Raw genomic sequence first — 21,521 nt, forward strand, 5'->3', positions numbered from 1 at the left:
CCTTCCTCGGTTCGTAAGTAAGAGTTGTTCATAAGTCAGATGTTTGAAACTCGGGAACTGCCTGTACTTTGTTTCATTGGGCTCCAACAAGAGATTGCTAAGCTTCACCAGTGCCATCTTAACCGGACATTATTTGTATATTTTCCTGCATTATGCTTCATTTATCAAATCTTTATCCAATCACTTCATCTGCTTTATCCCTTGTTAGCCTCTATGTTTTCCTTTCTTAACTATAGGCAAATATATAAGGAGACTTCTGTATTGTTTTACCATGGACTATCATAAAACTTACAAAAAAAAAGCTTTTTTTGCAGAGCATGCTACATTATTGGGTATCTACCAGCAGGCTGGTACCTTGATGCACCGGGGCCATGTTTGGCTTTAGTCCTCAAGTATGTCTAAAACTAGATCTGCTAATATTTAACATACACAGTACTTGTGAGTGATGGGGTGGGAATAACGTTAGCTCCTCGCCCTTCTCAAATCTTACCAACTTTTTCAATTTCAGGTAACCTACTCCTCCGGTACTCTCTCTTCCTCCCTACCTCTCCCCACACACACACCCTTGCCCACCTGGTTCATCTCTCCAATCTTCTCTCCCTACTTGGTTCTATCTACTCATCATCCACTCCCCATCAGGTTCTTCACTTACCATTTACCACTTACCCCATCACTTACCAGCCTCTGTTCTCCCCCCCCCCCCCCCCCATACACACTGCTGCACACCGTGCACAGTAACGTAGTGGTTAGCACATCGCTTCACAGAACGGGTGACCAGGATTCAGTTCCTGCTGCTCCTTCTAAGGAGTTTGTATGTTCTCCCTATGACTGCATAGGCTTCTCCCGGGCACTCCAATTTCCTCCCACAGTCCAAAGCTGTACCAGTTGGTGGGTTAACTGGCCATTGTAAATTGTCCCGTGGTTAGGCTAGGGTTAAATTGGGGATAGCTGAGCAGTGTGGCTCAAAAGGCCTATTCTGTATCTCAATAAAAGAATAAATAAAAACAACAACATATAACCATACAACAATTACAGCATGGAAACAGGCAATCTCGGCCCTTCTAGTCCGTGCCGAACACTTACTCTCACCTAGTCCCACCTACCTGCACTCAGCCTATAACCCTCCATTCCTTTCCTTTCCATATACCTATCCAATTTTACTTTAAATGACAAAATCAAACCTGCCTCTACCACTTCTACTGGAAACTCGGTCCACACAGCTACCACTCTGAGTAAAGAAGTTCCCCCTCGTGTTACCCCTAAACTTTTGCCCTTTAACTCTCAACTCATGTCCTCTTGTTTGAATCTCCCCTACTCTCAATGGAAAAAGCCTATCCATGTCAACACTATCTATCCCCCTCTTTATTTTAAATACCTCAATCAAATCCCCTCTCAACCTTCTATGCTCTAAAGAATAAAGACCTAACTTGTTCAACCTTTCCCTGTTACTTAGTGCTGAAACCCATGTAACATTCTAGTAAATCTTCTCTGTACTCTCTCTATTTTGTTGACATCTTTCCTATAATTCGGTGACCAGAACTGTGCACAATACTCCAAATTTGGCCTTACCAATGCCTTGTACAATTTTAACATTACATCCCAACTCCTACACTCAATGCTCTGATTTATAAAGGCCAGCATACCAAAAGCTTTTTTCACCACCCTATCCACATGAGATTCCACCTTCAGGGAACTATGCACCATTATTCCTAGATCACTCTGTTCTACTGCATTCCTCAATGCCTACCATTTACCATGTATGTCCTATTTTGATTATTCCTACCAAAATGTAGCACTTATCAGCATTAAACTCCATCTGCCAGCTTTCAGCCTACTCTTCTAACTGGTCTAAATCTCTCTGCAAGCTTTGAAAACCTACTTCACTATCCACAACTCTACCTATCTTAGTATCATCTGCATTCTTACTAATCCAATTTACCACCCCATCATCCAGATCATTAATGTATATGACAAACAACATCAGACCCAGTACCGATCCCTGAGGCACACCACTAGTCACCGGCCTGCAACTTGACAAACAGTTATCCACCACTACTCTCTGGCATCTCCCATCCAGCCACTGTTGAATCCATTTTACTACTTCAATATTAATACCTAACGATTGAACCTTCCTAACTAACCTGCCGTGCGGAACCTTGTCAAAGGCCTTACTGAAGTCCATATAGACAACATCCACTGCTTTACCCTCGTCAACTTTCCTCATAACCTCTTCAAAAAATTCAATAAGATTTGTCAAACATGACCTTTCACGCACAAATCCATGTTGATTGTTCCTAATCAGACCCTGTCTATCCAGATAATTATATATACCATCTCTAAGAATACTTTTCATTAATTTACCCACCACTGACGTCAAACTTGCAGGCCGATAATTGCTAGGTTTACTCTTAGAACCCCTTTTAAACAGTCTTTTCTGTTCACGATACAGGGTTGTAACTGAAACATCAAGCTACGTCTTTTGCCTCCACAAATGTTGTTCATCTTGGTGAGTTCTTCCAGAGTCTGTTTCTTGTCCTGGAGTTCAACATCTGCAGGCTCTTTAGTCTCCAAACTGTACCTAATTATCCCTAGGCTTTATCCTCCAAAGTAACATCAAGCCCTTATGAAGATAACCAAAAACCACTATAAACATTTTTAATAGTCAGGCATCATTTTGAAGCAATCTCCTTCAGTGCTTTACTTGGGAATAGAGATCTCTATGACCAAACTACAAGATGAATGAAGTATACAAGAGAAGGAACATTGTAGAACATTACTATTCAGTCATTCAAAGAGAAGCCACTGTCTGTGATTATGGTCAGTGGACAAAAAGTGGGGCTGAAATATTTAAAGACATTTTGTGTTTATGGTAGATGGTAGATCACACAGAGATTCATATGCCTCAACTTTCTGATCTATTTTGGTGCACATAAGGTTCCATTTTGGATGGATACACCTTTGAATATTCAAACGGCAGTCCTTCATATTGAGAATGCTTGGCTCAGGGAGAGAACTTCTAAGTTGGTAAATAGCTAAGTGAAGGTAGTTTGGTAGGTTTACTGTTATGCTAGTTGATGGAAGTTTAGCACAGATGCTTACATTCCTGACATGTTATGATAGTGATTCTTCCTGCTTGACTAGATAGTGGCAAGAGTCTTCTCCAAATGGAAAGTGGGAGGTAGAACGATCCTGCTCCATGTGGCTATTTTACACCAATGACATTGGCCTTGACCAGACTTACAACATTATGGCAGTCAGCAATATTTATCATCTAGCTAATCATAATTAGGATCAACAGTTAATATATTTTCAGCCCCAATATTCTGTATACCATTAAGAAATATGAGAATGTAGCGCCGGTTTTTTTTAACCTAACTCAACCAGAAGGACCACAACCTTCTCATGGTTTGGAGGCCTGCGTGGCTCAATGACCTGGGACAGCCATGTTGGCAGGAGTCAGGGCTTTGAGCTTTAGCTCTTGGTAGAGTCACCCATGCCAGACAGATCAAAGGGTAGAAGACAAAAAAGGAGAGATCCATTGGTCCTCCGGGTTCAGAGTTAACAACCCTGACTGCTAAAGCAAATCTGTTAAGGAAACAGCAATGAAGACTCCTAAAACGGTATTCCCAATTCTCCATCTGGAACGCACATGACTGACGGTGGTGAAAACTGAACTACTGACATAATGAAGCAAGCGCCAAGTACTGCCTGAGATGGAGAATCTGCTTCTCCTTCTTTGGCTGTCCATCAATTTTCGATGATGACTGAGGCCTGGGCAAGGTTGTATGGAAGACTGGCAGTTGCCCAAGCTGTAAGTCTCCCTTCTCCATGCCACCAATGTTGAAGGGTATTAAGACCCATTCCGCTTGGCAACGGTGTCATCGCAGAGCAATGTGTGGTTAAGTGCCTTGCTCAAGGACACACACACAGCCTCAGTCAAGGCTCGAACTAGCGACCTTCAGATCACTAAATCAATGCCTTAACCACTTGGCCATGCGCCACACCTTCATTGGTGCTCTGAACACCAGCGGCATAATGGGCAGTAAGTAAATTTTACCTAATCATTGGAACCACTATCAAGATAACAGCAGTTCAGTTTTTGACCAACTTCAGTTTTAATTGCAGTCTCCCACATTACTGTCCAGATTTTCTATCTACTTGATAGGATTGGTCATATTCAAAAAATGGTCAATTTGCTGAAGGGTGCTAAAAATCTGTAGAAAGGAGAAGTTGCACAAGAGTACTGATGCAATTTTCCAATATCCCCTAAACTGAAGAACCCCGAGGGGTTGCTAGAGAGGGTTTCTTAGGATTGAAGAGAGGTTCAAGACTTAGGTCTCTCATCATTAAGGAGATGGAGGTTTGGGGGTAATTGGATTAAGGTGGACACCCAGAGTGTTAAGGGAATCGGGGAGTAGTGATACCCTTTTCTGTGATCACATAGGAGGAGTTTGGCTCAGAAGGAAAAGGAGATTTGGCAAAGACATCAGGCCGATGGCTGGGAAAGGCCAAACCAATTCTCTGGAACGGGGCATCCAGAGAACATCAGCAGTGAGGTTGGAAGCATTGAGAAAAAGGCAAATAATAAAAATACGAGAAAAATTGACTTGTTTTCTCAAGGTAGCCCAGATTGTTACACATTTTAACCAACTGCAAACCCAGTAAATCAGATGAATCCATCCAAATTTCCATTAGAATTTTAGACACATGGCCAAGATATTTTAACTTGATTAACTCTGAAGTATCTGAAATTTGTTCATCTCTTTTACTATGTCTAAAATTGGTGGGGTAAACATATAACTCTGCTAATACAGCTGCAAAATGGAGGGCTTAGGGTCATAGGTTAGCATGCAATCTTTCTATTGCATCGGTTCTCGGGCTTTGGGGGAGAGGGGTGGGGTGATCAGAATAGTTTTTTTCTCAACTGGGCAGTTCTGAGAGGTTATGTCTAGTATCAATCATGTCATCACTTCTGGTCAAGTCAGTGCTGTTTTTTTCCTTTGCATCTAGTTTGCGCTTGCGCAATAGCTTTCTTTATAAATTTTAAATTAAATCTTAAATATAGATGCTAATAAAATTAATATAGTTTCTTGGAATTTGAACGGCATGAATCATCCTATTAAGCGTAAAAAGATTTTTAAGAAATTAAAAACACTTCATGCGGATATTATTTTTGCGCAAGAAACCCATGTACGGACACAGGATGAAGATCGTTTTTTTAAATTCTGGAAGGAACCTTTATATCATTCTTTGTCAATAAATAAAGTTAGAGGGGTATATATTTTTGTTAACTCTAAAATCCCTTTTGTACATTTTAATACTGCTACTGATTTGATTGGAAGATATTTAATTGTCACTTGTTTGTTATGTGGTCAAAAGGTAGCTTTGGTGTGTGTTTATGCACCTAATTTAGACAGACCTGAATTTTTTAAGAAGCTGCTTTTGGTGCTCCCAATTCTAAATGAGTTGATTATGGGCGGTGACTTTAACTGTTGTCTTAATCCGTCGATTGATAGGTCATCAACCAATCCGTTGCTTCCTAATGAAGCGGTGACTTGTATTAATTCTTTTCTATTAGAATATGGATTGGTTGATATCTGGAGATATAAGCACCCTAACGACACAGATTTTTCTTTTTTTTCCACATGTACATTGTAAATATTCAAGATTGATACATGATTGTTGTATTCCATTACCAATTGTGCATGTGACGTCATTGTGTTGTCCGATCACGCACCTATAAAATTAACTTTGGGGCTCTCTGATAATACTTTGAAAATATCACAGTGGAGACTGAATCCTGTATTGTTACAAGATCCAACTTTTGTTAGTTTTATCAAGGGGCAAATTTCTTTATTTTTTGAACTTAATACAACAGAAGGTATGTCAAATTTGGTTCAATGGGATACGATGAAATCCTTTCTTAGGGGACAGATAATTTCATATTCAACAGCTTTAAGAAGGAAAACCAAAGCGGAACTTTTAGTGATTACAGGTAGTCCCCGATTTACGAACGTCCGACTTATGGACAACACACACTTACGAATCAAGGAAGGAAAACGCCTTCTCCCATTTTAAGTCGGATCGTGACGCCATCCACCATTTTAAGTCGTTGCCATTGACACTGTGTTTGAGTGTGTAACTTTGTATTTGGCTTAAATTTTTCTTAGTAAGATTCACTCTGACCCCGCCGCCCCCCCCCCCCATTCCGGTCGGCTGGTGGCGCAGTCAGATCAGCACCGGGCCTGAGAACAGAGTTTTCCGAGTTCGATCCAGTGACAGACTGCTCCCGTGCCGGGTTGATGTTGATCCAGTGACTCCCGTACCATCAGTGCCGGGTTGATGTCGAGCTCGCAACTCAACCTTGTAAAAAAAACACTGCCACCTCCAGTTTAAATTCCCACGTGGAATATTGTGGATGATCAAATACCCAAGCAAGGGCTATATCCTCTATGCAACTAGGGGAAGCTCTGGGACCAGATGGATATACAGTGGAATTTTATAAGACCTTTACTGAAATGCTTACATCATATCTTTGTCAAACTTTCACTGATTCTATATCCTCTGGGAATTTTCCAAAAACTTTTTATGAGGCATCAATTTCATTGATTCCTAAAAAAGGAAAAGATCTATCTGAATGTGCCTCCTATAGACCAATTTCCTTATTGAACGTGAATTTTAAAAATCTAAGATTCTGGCTAATAGGCTTCAGAATATTTTGCCTACTGTTATTTCAAATGATCAAACTGGATTTATTAAAAATAGGTATTCACATTTTAATATTCGAAGATTGTTAAATATTATTTATTCTCCCTGAGTTAAAGAATCTGAATGTATTGTCTCTCTCGATGCAGAGAAAGCTTTTGTTAGGGTGGAACGGCCTTATTTATTTCAGGTTTTGGAGAGATTTAATTTTGGTCCGGGATTTATTTCCTGGATCAAACTGATCTATCAAGCCCCGATGACTGCGGTTATAACTAACAATCAAAAATCTCCTTATTTTAGACTATATACAGGAATCTGTCAGGGTTGTCCTCTTATTCCTTTATTATTTAATTTGGTTTTAGAACCACTTGCTATTGCTCTTAGGGATTCCAATTCTGTTCAGGGTATTAAGAGAGGGGATAAATTACATTAGGTTTCATTATATGCAGATGATTTATTAGTTTACATTTCAGACCCTAGGAAATCTATTCCCTCTATGTTATCCATATTTACTGAATTTAGTACTTTCTCTGGATACAAGTTAAATTTACATAAAAGTGAATTATTTTCTATTAATAATTATTCTGATAACTATGATCAAATACCTTTTAATATTGCTAAAAATTATTTACCTATCTTGGTACTAAAATTACTAAAAATTTTAAAGATTTATATAATTTTCTTCCTTTAATTGAATATACACAACAACGCTTTCCAAATGGTCGCCTATGATGATGTCATTAATTGGTCGAATAAATGTTATAAAAATGACAATTTTACCGAAATTTTTATACACATTTCAAGCTGTTCCATCATTTGTCCCTAAAACGTTTTTTGATAGAATAGATTCTGTGATTCTGTTGTATATCAGGAATAATAAGAGTTCTAGAGTGAGTAAACCTTTACTGCAAAAATTAAAAAAAGATGGAGGCTTGGCTTTACCAAACTTTAGATTCTATTACTGGGCAATTAATATTCATTATTGTTGTAATGTGAGTATTAATAAAAGTAAGTTAATACTAATCGGGAGGCTGTTGGTAGCAAGAGGCGGGATCTGGGGATGGTGGGGTCTTTACTTTTGCTGTTTTTACTCCCAGTATGCATTGTATATAGTTCCTCCACCCATGCCGCACGAGGTACCTGGAAGCCTCTGTATTGTAAATATCATTTGCCGTCCCAGATAAAGATGCTCTTTTGGCCATCAAGTTGTCGAGTGGTCTTTTTGTAAAGCAGAAGTTACCACAGTTATATTACTTTTTGGATTCACTGTACAGATAACCCCAGGACTGTCCTTCATGACGTACAAACAAGCTGGATGAACTCAGCAGGTCGGGCAGCATCTGTTGAAAGAAGCAGTCAACGTTTCGAGTCGAGACCCTTCGTCAGGACTCAAATCCTGAGTCCTGATGAAAGGTTTTGACCTGAAACGTTGACTGCTTCTTTCAACAGATGCTGTCCAACCTTCTGAGTTCATCCAGCTTTTTTGTACATCTTGATTTGACCACAGCATCTGCAGTGTACTTTGTGTTTGCTGTCCTTCATGGTTGGACTTGGCGGAGAACTCGGTATGGGGGTTCTCTTTGGCTTCTTTACTGGGAGCTCCTCTTCCCTTTTTGTTTTCTAGGATTGGTAGACAATATCTTAGCCCCATTGTTAGACATGCATTAAAAATTTGGTTTCAGTTTCACAGATTTTTTGACTTAAATAACTTTGTTCTTTCTAGTAATATCCATCTTAACTATTTTTTTAAACCATCAGTTTTAGATAAGGCCTTTATAACATGGAAAACTAAGGGAATAAAAACTTTTCTAGATTTGTTTTTAGAGGATTGTTTAATGTCTTTTTTGCAGCTAGTGGACAAATATGATATATCTAATGCACAATTTTTTTTAGATATTTACAAGTCAGGAATTTTTTATGCAATTTGTTGCCAAATTACCCATTTGCTCATTTACCAAATATGATAGATGTAATCTTTCAGCTTAAACCATTTCAAAAAGGATTGATAGTGATTATATATAAACGGCTAATGAATTTACGAATGATGTCTAATAATAAGGTTAAACGTGCTTGGGAATTGGAACTTCAAGAGTCACTTTCAGATAATCAATGGAATAAAATTTGTCAGTCAGTTAACAATTCATCTATCTGCGCCTGTCACTCCTTGATTCAGTTCAAGGTAGTACACAGGGCACATATGGCAAAAGATAAACTAGCGCATATTTTTTCTAATATAAATCCCACCTGTGATAGATGCAACACTGAGGTGGCTACCTTAACTCGTATGTTTTGGTCCTGCATAAAGTTAAATAAGTTTTGGAGAGATGTTTTTAGAACATTATCAAAAGTCATAGGTTTGGACCTACAACCCAATTCATTTACGGTGATCTTTGGGATTATTCGAACGGAAGCAGGAAATGTTCCTGCTCAACACGTGACAGCTTTCTCAACTTTACTGGCTAGGAGAGCTGTTCTATTGTACTAGAAGGATCCCAATCCACTTACTGCTTTTTTTGGCTCTCCTCCATTATGTCATGTTTAAGTTTGGAGAAAATTAGAAGTCGGACGTTTGATACATCTTTTAAATTTGAGCAAACCTGGCGACCTTTTATTCAATATTTTCATATGATCTAATTCATTTACTTTTTCAGTTAATTTATTTTTCTTCTCTGCGAAGGATTTTTCTTTTTTTGAACTGTATCCTCAAAATGGACTGCCCAGTTCCCTTTTCTTTTGGTTTTAGATTAGCTTAGTGGGTTTTTTTCCCTCAATAACAGAAATTTTGAGTCTTTTTTTTCTATGAATTGTTAAGAGATGTGGTTCTTTTTTTTCTTTATATTAACTCAATACTATATATGATTTTGACAGTGTATATTCCTTTCTTTCTTTGTACTATTATTGAAATATGTGTTTGAGATAACCTCTCCTCTGACTTGTATTTATCCTATTCTTTTAAATCAATAAAAAAGATTGAAATGAAAAAAAACTCTGAAGTATTTATTTCTGCCTTCTGCCTCTGTCACTCAATTTGACATAGAAAAGTGGAGCAAAGAAACAGTCCTATCTAGTCCATACTTAAACCATTTAAGCTGCCTACTCCTATCAATCTGCAGAGGAGCCATAGCCTTCCGTACCCCAACCATCCATTACCAACCCAAACTTTGCTTAAATATTGAAATCGAACTCACATCTACACTCTCACAATCCTCTGAGTGAAGAAGTTTCCCCTCGTGTTCCCCTTAAACTTCTCACCTTCGACTCTTAACACATGACCTCCAGCTGTAGTCCCACCCAACCTCTTCAGCAAAAGCCTGCTTGCATTTACCCTATCAAAGCCCCTCATAAGTTGGTATACCTCTATCAAATGTCCTCTCACTATTCTAAGTTCTAAGCAATAAAGTCTGAACCTATTCAATCTTTCCTTATAAACCCGGCAACATCCTTGTAACTTTTCTCCATTTACTTTCAACCTTGTTTACATCCTTCCTCTAGGCAGATGGCCAGATCTGCACACAGTACTCAAATTAGGCCTTACCAACATCTTATACTACTTCAACATAACATCTCATCTTTTGTACTCAGTACTTTGATTTATGAAGGCCAATGTGTCAAAAGCACATTCTAATTATTTTAGATGCGGAGTTTCAAGTCAACATATAAACATTATTCTGTCGTTAAATCTGTTTTACAAGCCCCTGTAATATCAAAATTTGTCAGTATCCTCACTTTCAGAGAATCAATTCTGTAACATTTTAAAGGAAGCACAAGTACCTTTTCCTGGAGTGGGTTGGTCTCCTCTGCAAACCACAATCTGTCAAAGCATAAGAATAATGTCAAAATTGAAAAAAAATCATAATATTGCTTTATGATTACCATTTACATAATGTACACATAACTTACATTTTGTTCTGGAGTCTGTGTTGCTCCTGCCTCATCCTTGCCCACAGCTGTCTCAGATGGAAGTCTGACAGTAAGATTGATAATCCCTTTCCTTTGCAGATCAACCTGGTGAGTTTTCTTCTCCAATACAAGGGACCTTACTAAATAAATTATTAGAAGCAATTAAAAATATTAAATTTTGCTCTAAGTCACCATGTGTTTCAAACAAATAACTGAATATTTTGGACGGTACCACTGAACAGTAAAAATTAATGTGTTTATTTTCTTCAAAGTCAAACGCTGTATGTCAACACATTATTCTGCCAATGTTCAGTAGAAGTCTCATTGTACAAATTAGCACAGCAATACTGTCTGAAAAGTTGTACATACATTCACCTGTTTCCATGAAGTGAGAATGTAACTATATAATAATTCAATGCAACTATATAATATATATAACTAGATAATTCAAAAGAAGAAATGGCAGCTGTAGTAACATACACAAAACTGGAGGAACTCAGCAGGTCAGGTAGCATCCATGGAAATGTTTTAGGCTGAGACCTTTCTTCAGGACTGAAAAGGAAGGGGCTGAAGCCAGAATAAGAAGGTGGGGGAAGGTGAAGGGGGCAAGCTAGAAGGTCAAAGGTGAAGCTAGGTTGGTGGGAAAGGTCAAAGGTTGGAGAAGGAGGAATCTGACAGGAGAGAGGTCTGTAGGAGAAAGGGAAGGAGGAGGGGACCCAGAGGAAGTAATAAAGCAGGAGAGAAAAGGTAAGAGGCTAGAGTGGGGAATAGAGGAAGAAGAGAGGGGGAGAATTTTTTTTTAAAGCAGAAGGAGAAATTGGTATTCACACCATCAGGTTGAAGACTACCCAGAGAGAATATGAGGTATTGCTCCTCTACCCTGAGGGTGGCCTCATCTTGGCGCAAGAGGAGGCCATAGATTGACATGACATGTTCAGTTTTGGTTACCTCACTAATAAAAAATGTTAGTAAACTGGAAAAAGTGCAGTAAAGATTTACAAGAATGTTGCCAGGACTTGAAAGCTTAGTGAAAAGGAGAGTTTGGACAGGTTAGGAATTCATTGCTTGGAGTTTAGGAGACTGAGAGCTATCATAATTATAGAAAACTACAGCATAGAAACAGGACTTTTGGCCCACCTAGTCCATGCTGAACTATTAATCTACCTAGTCCCATCGACCTGCACCTGGACCACAGCCCTCCATATCCCATCTCAACTATGTACCTATCCAAATTTCTAAGTGTTGAAATCAAACCTGCATCCATGACTACCCTCTGAGTGAAGAAACTCTCCTCATGTTCCCTGTAAACATTTCACCTTTTACCCTTAACCCATGGCATCTAGTTCTAATCTCACCCACCCCAAGTGGAAAAAGCCTGCTTGCATTTACCCAATCCATACCCTTCATAGTTTTCTAAATTTCTATCAAATCTCCCTTAAATCTTGTACACTTCAAGGAATAAATTACTAAACTGTTCAATCTTTCCCTATAACTCATGTCCTCAAGTCCTGGCAAAATCCTTGTAACTTTTCTCTATACTCGTTCAACCTTGTTGACACCTTTCCTGTAGGTAGGTGAACAGAACTGCACACAGAGCTCCACGTTGGGCCTCACCAATGTGTTACACAACTTCAACATAACATCCCAAATCCTGTACTCAATACTTTGATTTATGAAGGCCAATGTGCCAAAGGCATTTTTTTTAATGACCAAATCTACCCATGATACACTTTCAAGGAATTACGGATCTGTATTCCCAGACCCCACTGTTCTACCACACTCCTCTGTTCACCATTCAAGTCCTACCTTCGTTTGTCCTCCCAAAATGCAACACCTCACAATTGCCGGCATTAAATTCCATATGGCATTTATCTAGCTGATCCACATTCCACTGTGAGGTTTTATAGTCTTCCTCACTGTCCACTACACCCCCAATATAAGGTGATCTTACAGGTGTATAAAATCATGAAGGACATAAATTGGGTAAATCCACTCAGATGTTTTCCCGGTACAGAGGCAGTATCAATAACAACTTTTATAAGACAATTGGACAGGTACATCCTTCAAGAGGACCACAACCTTGTCATGGTTTGGAGACCTGCATCCCTTTGGCTCTTGCTAGGGTCACCCATGCCAAACATATCAAAGAGTAGAAGCCAGACTAAGAGTGGTCCACCAGACCTCAAGGTTTGGGGGTTCAGCTCAGGGTTTGACCGAAACGCTTCTGGTCAAGATGGCACCTGCGAACAGTTCTTTGGGTGACATCTTCGAGATGGTTAATTATTTCACTTTTTCTATGCCATTACTTACTCTTTTTATCTTAATTGTGTTTCAGAAACTGTTCAAGTTGGTGACTTACAGTTTGGAGTTCAATTGAGAGATTTTGTGCTCAGCTGTCCCCAAGAAAATTCCAGCAGAGGTCTGCAAGTACGAGTTCCCCCAAGCAGGAGATGAAAGACAGGACACGGGGCCATGACTGACTCCATTTCTCACTGATCGAAGCATCGAGGAAGATTGAAACTGAGGTGAATGCGGAGGGGGCCAGATCAGCAGTCACTCTGCACGTGTCAGGCTGGAAGCTGAGAGGCTGCGGGTTGCTGATCGGTCCCCACTGAAGGCCTGAATTCAAACAGTTGCTCTTCTCGAGGCTGACAGAAGATGTATTCAGAATCCTGAGACATATCTGATTATCGGTGTGGACTGTGGTTTATTGTGGTCTCCCTCAGTTTTTCTGTTTTCTTTCTTGCTGCTGATTGACAGGTGGGCAATATGCTACTTTTTTTGGGCGATAGAAGGGTTGGGGGTTTGATGTTACTGTCGCTGTTTTTTTGCATGGGAGGTGCTTGGGGTTGGGGGTTTGATGTTACTGTCGCTGTTTTTTTGCATGGGAGGTGCTTGGGGTTGGGGGTTTGATGTTACTGTCACTGTTTTTTTGCATGGGAGGTGCTTGGGGTTGGGGGTTTGATGTTACTGTCACTGTTTTTTTGCATGGGAGGTGCTTGGGGTTGGGGGTTTGATGTTACTGTCGCTGTTTTTTTGCATGGGAGGTGCTTGGGGTTAGGGGTTTGATGTCTTAGCTGCTGTATCCAGATGGGTGATCTGGTAGTTTTTGTGAGAAGGACGGGATTGGGGTTTGCGAGTTTTGTTTCTTTTTCGTACAGTGGGGGGGGGAGGGGGAATGCCTTTTCTTTCATTGACTTTCAGGTTTTTTTCTGTGTTTCATGACTATTTGGAGAGGAAATCTCAGAGTTGTATTCTGCGTACATACTTTGATAATCTAAAAAAAATGAACTTTTGAACAACCCTGACAGGTAAAACAAAATTGTTACAGAAACAGCAATGAAGAATCTTACTACATCAGTGTGTGCAGTATTCCTGAGTCTCTGCCTGGGACAGATGTGACTGCCAGTAGTGAAAACCAAGAGGAAGCTACTGACATGATGAAGGAAACCCTGAACACTGCCAGAGATGGAGGACCTTCACTGCTGCCCTAAATACCAGTGGTGTAACAGGCAGTAAGTAAAGACAGGTACATGGATTGGAAAGTTTTCGAAAGTTATGTGCAAAATGCTGGTACCTAGGACTAGTTTGGTTGGGGTAACTTGTTTGGCATGGAGGGGCTTTTTCCATGCTGTAAAATTGCATGACTCTATTAAATGCATTTTATTAAAGTATTGTGCAATGGACTGATCAGAAATTTTGAAATCTATGGATCAATACCAGCTTAATATATTAACTGATTAAAGACTAAAAGCAGAGAGCAGTGAAGTTAACCCTAATTGTCCCCATTTGACGATACAACTTCTATTACAAAGTTCTAATTCTCACCCCAACTCATAACACAAGTAAACAATATCGGCCAGTAAAAAATACTGACAGTCATAAATGGCAAAAGTAAAATGTTTTGACTAGATGGCATTGGCCTTCAGTTCCTGGCTACTGACTTCCATTCTGTTTATTGTTACAACTTGTAACAATGTTGTAACTTGAAACATTGACAATGTAAATATATTAAAGCTCTAAAAAGTTTCAAAGTAAAGGCTGGGGTATGTTTATTATTTAAAAAATCTATGGATTACATTCATTAACATATAATTTACTGCAGGATTTTACACAATTATATTAGCATAATTTCAGAATTATGTAATAGAAAACACAGCTGAGTGGCAACAAAGACTATGTGCACGGGAGCACTTCAGTTACTGCACAGCCATGGAGCTTAGAGGGAACAGTGACCTCTGATACGTCTTTTGTCCTGTCCAGACACTCGTCACTTTGCTTGCAATTTAAATTTTATTCTTTTTCTCATTCCACAGATGTTCCCTGACATCCTGAGATTTTCCAGCATTTTCTTTTATTTCAGATTTCCAGCACCTGCAATTTTTTTGGATTTTCATGTGTTACACATTGCTGTTCCCAGAGCTGCATCTAAATTCAAGATTCAAATTAAAGTTAGTAACTCATTTATTATCAAACTGCGTACCATGTGGTATGGGAGAATGCAAGGTACAGTGTATACCACAATATATTGCGTGATGCAGCACCTTAAAGACAAATGGGTGTTCCTGTGACAATAACAAAGATCTTTATTCATTCTGTGATTATGTAGGGGGAAATGATTCTTCCTCAGATGCCAGTATTTTCTATATATGTTGATACCGGAATTAACAGTATAAATTGCCCCCAAACTGATATCATGAATAGCAATTTCTCTAACTTCTCCTTCCCTCTTCTTTTCTCTTCACCTGCCTATCAACTCTGGACCAGAACTCTGGCCCCACTTCATCTTTCTACTTGATAAACATGCGGCCATCCAAATCTCTGTTGACTGTGTGGAAATTGTGGCAAGGGTTAATTAATGTTGAGGCAAGCATAAGGTTGCAGACAGAGTGAGGCCCGCTTCCCTCCTGCACTGCAGGAGACAGGCACAATTTTGCCTTACTGCAATAATTAGGTAACTGAAGGATTCAAACAACACAAACCAAAGGACATTTACCAACTTCTAAATAGTATAATTGGCTCATTTTTTGCCTCCAACTTCCACCATGTCCTCAAATTTACTGTCCGTTTCCGACACCTACTCCCCTTTCTGAATCTCACCGGCTCTATCTCCGGAGACAGCTTATCTACTGATGTCTACTATAAACCCACTGACTCTCACAGCAACTGGACTTTACCTCTTCCCACCCTGTTACTTGTAAAACTGCTATCTCCTTTTCTCAAATCCTCCGTCTCCGCCGTAGCTGCTCTCTGGATGAGGCTTTTCATTTCAGAATGAAGGAGATGTCTTCCTTTTTCAAAGAAAGGGGCTTCCCTTCCTCCACTATCAATGCTGCCTTCAACTGCATCTCTTCCATTTCACGCATGTCTGCTCTCACCCCATTCTCCCGCCACCCTATGAGGGATAGGTTGCTCTTGTCCTCAGCTATCACTCCACCAGCCTCCGTGTCCTGCACGTAATTCTCCAGAACTTCCGCCTTATCCAAGATGACGCCACCAAGCACATTGTTTCCCTTCCCACCCCTACTTTCTCCAGGGATTGGTCTCTAAGCAACTCCCTTGTCCATTTGTCCCTCCTTGCAAGCAGAACAAGTACAACACCTGCCTCTACACCTCCTCCCTCACTGCCATTCAGGGTCCCAAACAGTCCTTCCAGCTGAGGCAACACTTCACCTATGAGTCTGTTGGGGTTATTTACTGTGTCCAGTGCTCCTGGTGTTGCCTCCTGTATATCAGTGAGACCCAACGTAGACTGGGTGACTGCTTCGCCAAGCAGCTGAGATGGTAAAAGGGCTAGTTCATTCTGCTGACATTAGATGGCAAGCCATATATGCACCAATGGCTTTGCACCTGTAGGAAGTGGTAATCTAAAATTATAAGCTGTCTACAAATATGGGGAACTGAAATCATTTAATGATGCACATTGTTCTGGTGGTCTGAATTTTTGGTCTGTTCCTCGAAAATAGCACTGTTGCTGGGCATGTGATTGTGGGGGTAGCTAAGAAAGCGTTGCCTGCGTACGTGACAAAAAATGATATAAAAACTCTGGATCTCTGGGCTTTCGAGAGAGACCTTCAGAATGGGCTCTTGTTTGTGCCTAAGGAAGTCTCTCTAGTAGCGAGCTACTAAATAAAAAGTTGTTGTTTTATTCTCCATAGTACTGTGATTCTTGCATCGGGTAATAAGTAGAAATCAGAACAAAAGTCTAACACAGCAACACTCCATCCACCAGAAGAAGCAGGATCTCCCAGTGGCCACCTATTTTAATTTCACTTCCCATTCCATGGCCTGCAGTACTGTTGCATTAGGGCTCACTCAGGTTGGAAGAACAACACCTTACATTTTGTCTGGGTAACCTCCAACCTGATGGCATGAACATCGGTTTCTCAAACTTCCAGTAATGCCCCCCTCAATCATGATTTATTTTACTAGTGCACAAGGGAACAGTATGGCCCCTGTCACAACACTGTTCTGAAGAGAAATGACATTTTAATATAGAATTGAATAGCAGTTACACATACTGACCATTTAATAAACTGACCATTGAATTCCTTACTTGCAAGATCAATCGCTATTCGCAATACAATTGTTAAAAGTCAATTGAAACTACAAGCTAACAACCATTAGCTTGGCGCATGGCCAAGTGGTTAAGGCTTTGGGCTGGCGATCTGAAGGGTCATTAGTTCGAGCCTCAAGGAGCGCGTGTGTCCTTGAGCAAGGCACTTAACCACATACTGCTCCTGTACGTTTATAGCCCAGTGGCGGTTGTTGGTCCAGTATGGACAAGACAAGACAGCGATACTATAAAGAGAAAATCTGGGAAATCCAAACAACTCACACAAAATGCTGGCGAAACTCAGTAGACCAGACAGCATCTATGGAAAAGAATACAGCTGATGTTTCAGGCTGAGACCCTTCAACAGGACTGGAGGAAAAAAGCTGAGGAGGAGATTTAAAAGGTGGGAGCTGGTGAGAGAGAAACACAAGGTGATATGTGAAACTTGAAGGGGGGAGAGATGAAGTTGGGAAGTTGATTGGTGAAAGAGATATGGGGGGAAATCTAATAGGATTTTACATGGAAGAAAGAAAAAGGGGAGCACAAGAGGGAGGTGATGGGCAGGCAAGGAGATAAGGTGAGAGAGAGAGAGAAAAGGGAATGGGGAATGGTGAAGGGGGGGGGGATATAGGTCTGGAGATTAAAGAAATATGAAGGGGGGTTGAGATGTATAACTGGAATAACCAGTATTGATCAGCAGTAATAGTATCTCTGCCGATTAACAGGACTCTGAAAACTCACACTCACATTCCACCTCACAAACTACACATCTGCCAGTCAGGCACCTCCTACCCCATACGTAGAAGAGTCTGTAGTCCCCACATCCCTTAGCCACCTCAAATTCCCAAAACCTCGGTCTTGAAAGACTGCTTAAGGATAGATCACCCGTAAGTGAGCTGTTGTCAAAGGAATTATCAGTAATTTAAATAGTAATAATTAGCAAATTACTAATTTTGATTATTATTCCTCTACCTTGGATAAACTAGGCAAGCGAAGTGATGGAAGCAACACTTGAGTCATCGATCTGCTGCCAAGGCTCTCTGATAGACATCTTGGACTAAAGCATACTGCATGGACAGTTGTGCAAAAGGAGTATGATGTTGTCCCTCAAGGTAAGAGATCAGTATACTGAGAGAAGAAATAAAAGTGTAGACTATCTTCTAAATGGTTTAATGCTTCTTTGACATAACTATAAAGGAAATTTGGATTAGAATTATTTCTACTTTTCAATATATTGCACAGATTCATTTTAAATTTGGCGATAACACTATGCCTTTATATTAGGATTTCTTACCTTAGGACATAGAAACATAGAAAACATACCGCATAGTACAGGCCCTTCAGCCCACAAACCTGTGCCGAACATGTCCTTACTTTAGAAATTACCTAGGGTTACCCATAAGCCCTCTTTTTTTCGGAGCTCCATGTACCTGTCCAGGAGTCTCTTAAAAGAACCAATCGATTCCACCTCCACCACCGTGGCTGGCAGCCCATTCCACACACTCACCACTCTCTGCATAAAAAACTTACCCCTGACATTTCTTCTGTACCTACTTCCAAGCACCTTAAAACTGTGCCCTCTCATTCTAGCCATTTCAGCCCTGGGAAAAAGCCTCTGACTATTCACCCTATCAATGCCTCTCATCATCTTATACACCTCTATCAGGTCATCTCTCATCCTCCTTCGCTCCAAGGAGAAAAGGCCAAGTTCACTCAACCTATTCTCATAAGGCATGCTCCCCAATCCAGGCAACATCCTTGTAAATCTCCTCTGCACCCTTTCTATGGTTTCCACATCCTTCCTGTAGTGAGGCGACCAGAACTGAGCACAGTACTCCAAGAGGGGTCTGACCAGGGTCCTATATAGCTGCAACATTACCTCTCAGCTCCTAAATTCAATTCAACGATTGATGAAGGCCAATGCACCATATGCTTTCTTAACCACAGAGTCAACCTGCACAGCAGCTTTGAGTGCCCTATGGACTCAGACCCCAAGATCCCTCTGATCCTCCACACTGCCAAGAGTCTTCCCATTAATACTATATTCTGCCATCATATCTGACCTACCAAAATGAACCTCATCTTATCAGGGTTGAACTCCATCTGCCACTTCTCAGCCCAGTTTTGCATCCTATCAATGTCCTGCTGTAACCTCCGACAGCCCTCCACACTATCCACAACACCCCCAACCTTCGTGTCATCAGCAAATTTACTAACCCATCCCTCCACTTCCTCATCCAGGTCGTTTATAAAAATCACAAAGAGTATGGGTCCCAAAACAGATCCCTGAGGCACCCCACTGGTGACCGACCTCCATGCAGAACATGACCTGTCTACAACCATTTTTTGCCTTCTGTGGGCAAGCCAGTTCTGGATCCACAAAGCAACGTCCTCTTGGATCCCATGCCTCCTTACTTTCTCAATAAGACTTGGAAGGGGTACCTTATCAAATGCCTTGCAGAAATCCATATACACTACATCTACTACTCTACCTTCATCAATGTATTTAGTCACATCCTCAAAAAATTCTATCAGGCTCATAAGGCATGACCTGCCTTTCACAAAGCCACGTTGACTATTCCTAATCATATTATGTCTCTCCAAATGTTCATAAATCCTGCCTCTCAGGATCTTCTCCATCAACTTACCAACCACTGTAAGTAAGACTCACTGGTCTATAATTTCCTGGGCGATCTCTACTCCCTTTCATGAATAAAGGAACAACATCTGCAACCCTCCAATCCTCTGGAACCTCTCCCATCCCCATTGATGATGCAAAGATCATCGCCAGAGGCTCAGCAATCTCCTCCCTCGCCTCCCACATTAGCCTGGGGTACATCTCATCTGGTCCCGATGACTTCATCCAACTTGACGCTTTCCAAAAGCTCCAGCACATCCTTTTTCTTAATATTTACATGCTCTAGCTTTTCAGTCTCCTGTAAGTCATTCCTACAATCGCTAAGATCCTTTTACGTTGTGAATACTAAAACAAAGTACTGTACCCATTAAGTGCCTCTGCTATCTCCTCCAGTTCCACACACACTTTTCCACTGTCACACTTGATTGGTCCTATTCTCTCACGTCTTATCGACAAGAAAGCTTCCTGAACACACTTAACGAACTCCACTCCATCTAAACCCCTTGCTCTAGGGACATGCCTGCCAATCGATATTTGGGAAATTAAAATCTCCCGCCACGACAACCCTGTCATTATTACAACTTTCCAAAACCTGTCTCCAAGCTTTCTGTATTTGCGAGCCAACCGCCTCTTCCTCCGTCTCTTCAGTTTGCTTCCTACCCCCAGCAATTCTAGTTTAAACTCTCTCCCAGAGCCTTAGCAAACCACCCCGGAAAAAAAACCCGGAAAAGGACATAGTATACAATTGCAAAAAATAAAATAACTTCATTTCCAGAAGCAAATAACTTTTTGGCAATATTTGATATTTTGTTTGATTATAAACGGATTTCCTCATAACAATTGGACCGACAGACGTAATCATATTGACAACAGTGATAAAGTATTTGTGGGGCGTAGCGACAACTTATTTTTATCACGGGTTTTCAGCCTATCAGCGCGGACATAAATATGAAACTTTCTAAAAGCAAGCAAGTGATAGTAAAGTTTCCTTTCCTTTCGCCGGGCAATAAACCCGGCCAGCTTTTCAATCTGTGAACATTAAAGATATTACAAATACTAATCTTACAAATATTAATGTCGCAAAATACAAGAGCTTCAAGATCTGTTGGGCTAAATTCTTCTCCCTCCCTCATTACCGAGTCTTCCTCCTCGCCGTTTTCTTAACTGACACTGCACTATCAAAAACCAAACAAATGTGCTTCTGAAATTACTATAATCTCATATGAAATGAATTCTAACTATTTGTGAGCTGGTCAGAAACTCACGCACTTTCGTCACTAACGAAGCGCACCACTGCTTGGTTTGAGGCAGGATCGTTATATTCCACGATACATTCTCCGCCGTTCGATTTCTTCTTGCTTTGGAAATAAATCTGCAGTTTATTACTTAAAAAGTTAGCGTCGTCCAGATCCCATTCGCCCTCGACTATCAGAGGATAGTCGAAAGCACCCTCTGCCGCCATCTTCCACAAGCGAATGGAAACTATTGCCGTCCTCTCCGGTATTTTGCTATCAGGTTCACTTTCGTTTTCTGTGAAACGAACTCTTTTTTTAAGCTTGTATAAAATAGGAAATAATTATTCTATTACTTCCTTTACTAACTTAAACACTCAAAATTCGCCTTTGAATATGCCCAAAACGCACTTTGTACCAGGAAATCAAGGTATTACTGATATTAATTGGATACATTTCCTCGAGGCATAAAACGGCATGTGACATATTG

The 21,521-nt window shown here is 40.4% G+C and overlaps 1 protein-coding gene across 1 annotated transcript in view; it reads right to left on the reverse strand.

Annotated features, from left to right (window-relative positions):
- The window catches only part of LOC140728590 (protein mono-ADP-ribosyltransferase PARP14-like), a 75,654-nt gene extending 54,335 nt beyond the window's left edge, over window positions 1-21,319 (reverse strand). Inside the window, exons 1-3 of the mRNA XM_073047560.1 lie at window positions 21,069-21,319; window positions 10,606-10,745; window positions 10,477-10,516 (exon numbers count right to left, since the gene is read on the reverse strand). Coding sequence (XP_072903661.1) covers window positions 10,477-10,516; window positions 10,606-10,745; window positions 21,069-21,261 — 373 coding nt within the window. The 5' untranslated portion in view covers window positions 21,262-21,319. The remainder of the gene's footprint in view (window positions 1-10,476; window positions 10,517-10,605; window positions 10,746-21,068) is intronic.
- Window positions 21,320-21,521: the final 202 nt, after the last annotated feature.

Source organism: Hemitrygon akajei, chromosome 5 (assembly GCF_048418815.1).
Source record: "Hemitrygon akajei chromosome 5, sHemAka1.3, whole genome shotgun sequence".
NCBI classification, from domain to species: domain Eukaryota; kingdom Metazoa; phylum Chordata; class Chondrichthyes; order Myliobatiformes; family Dasyatidae; genus Hemitrygon; species Hemitrygon akajei.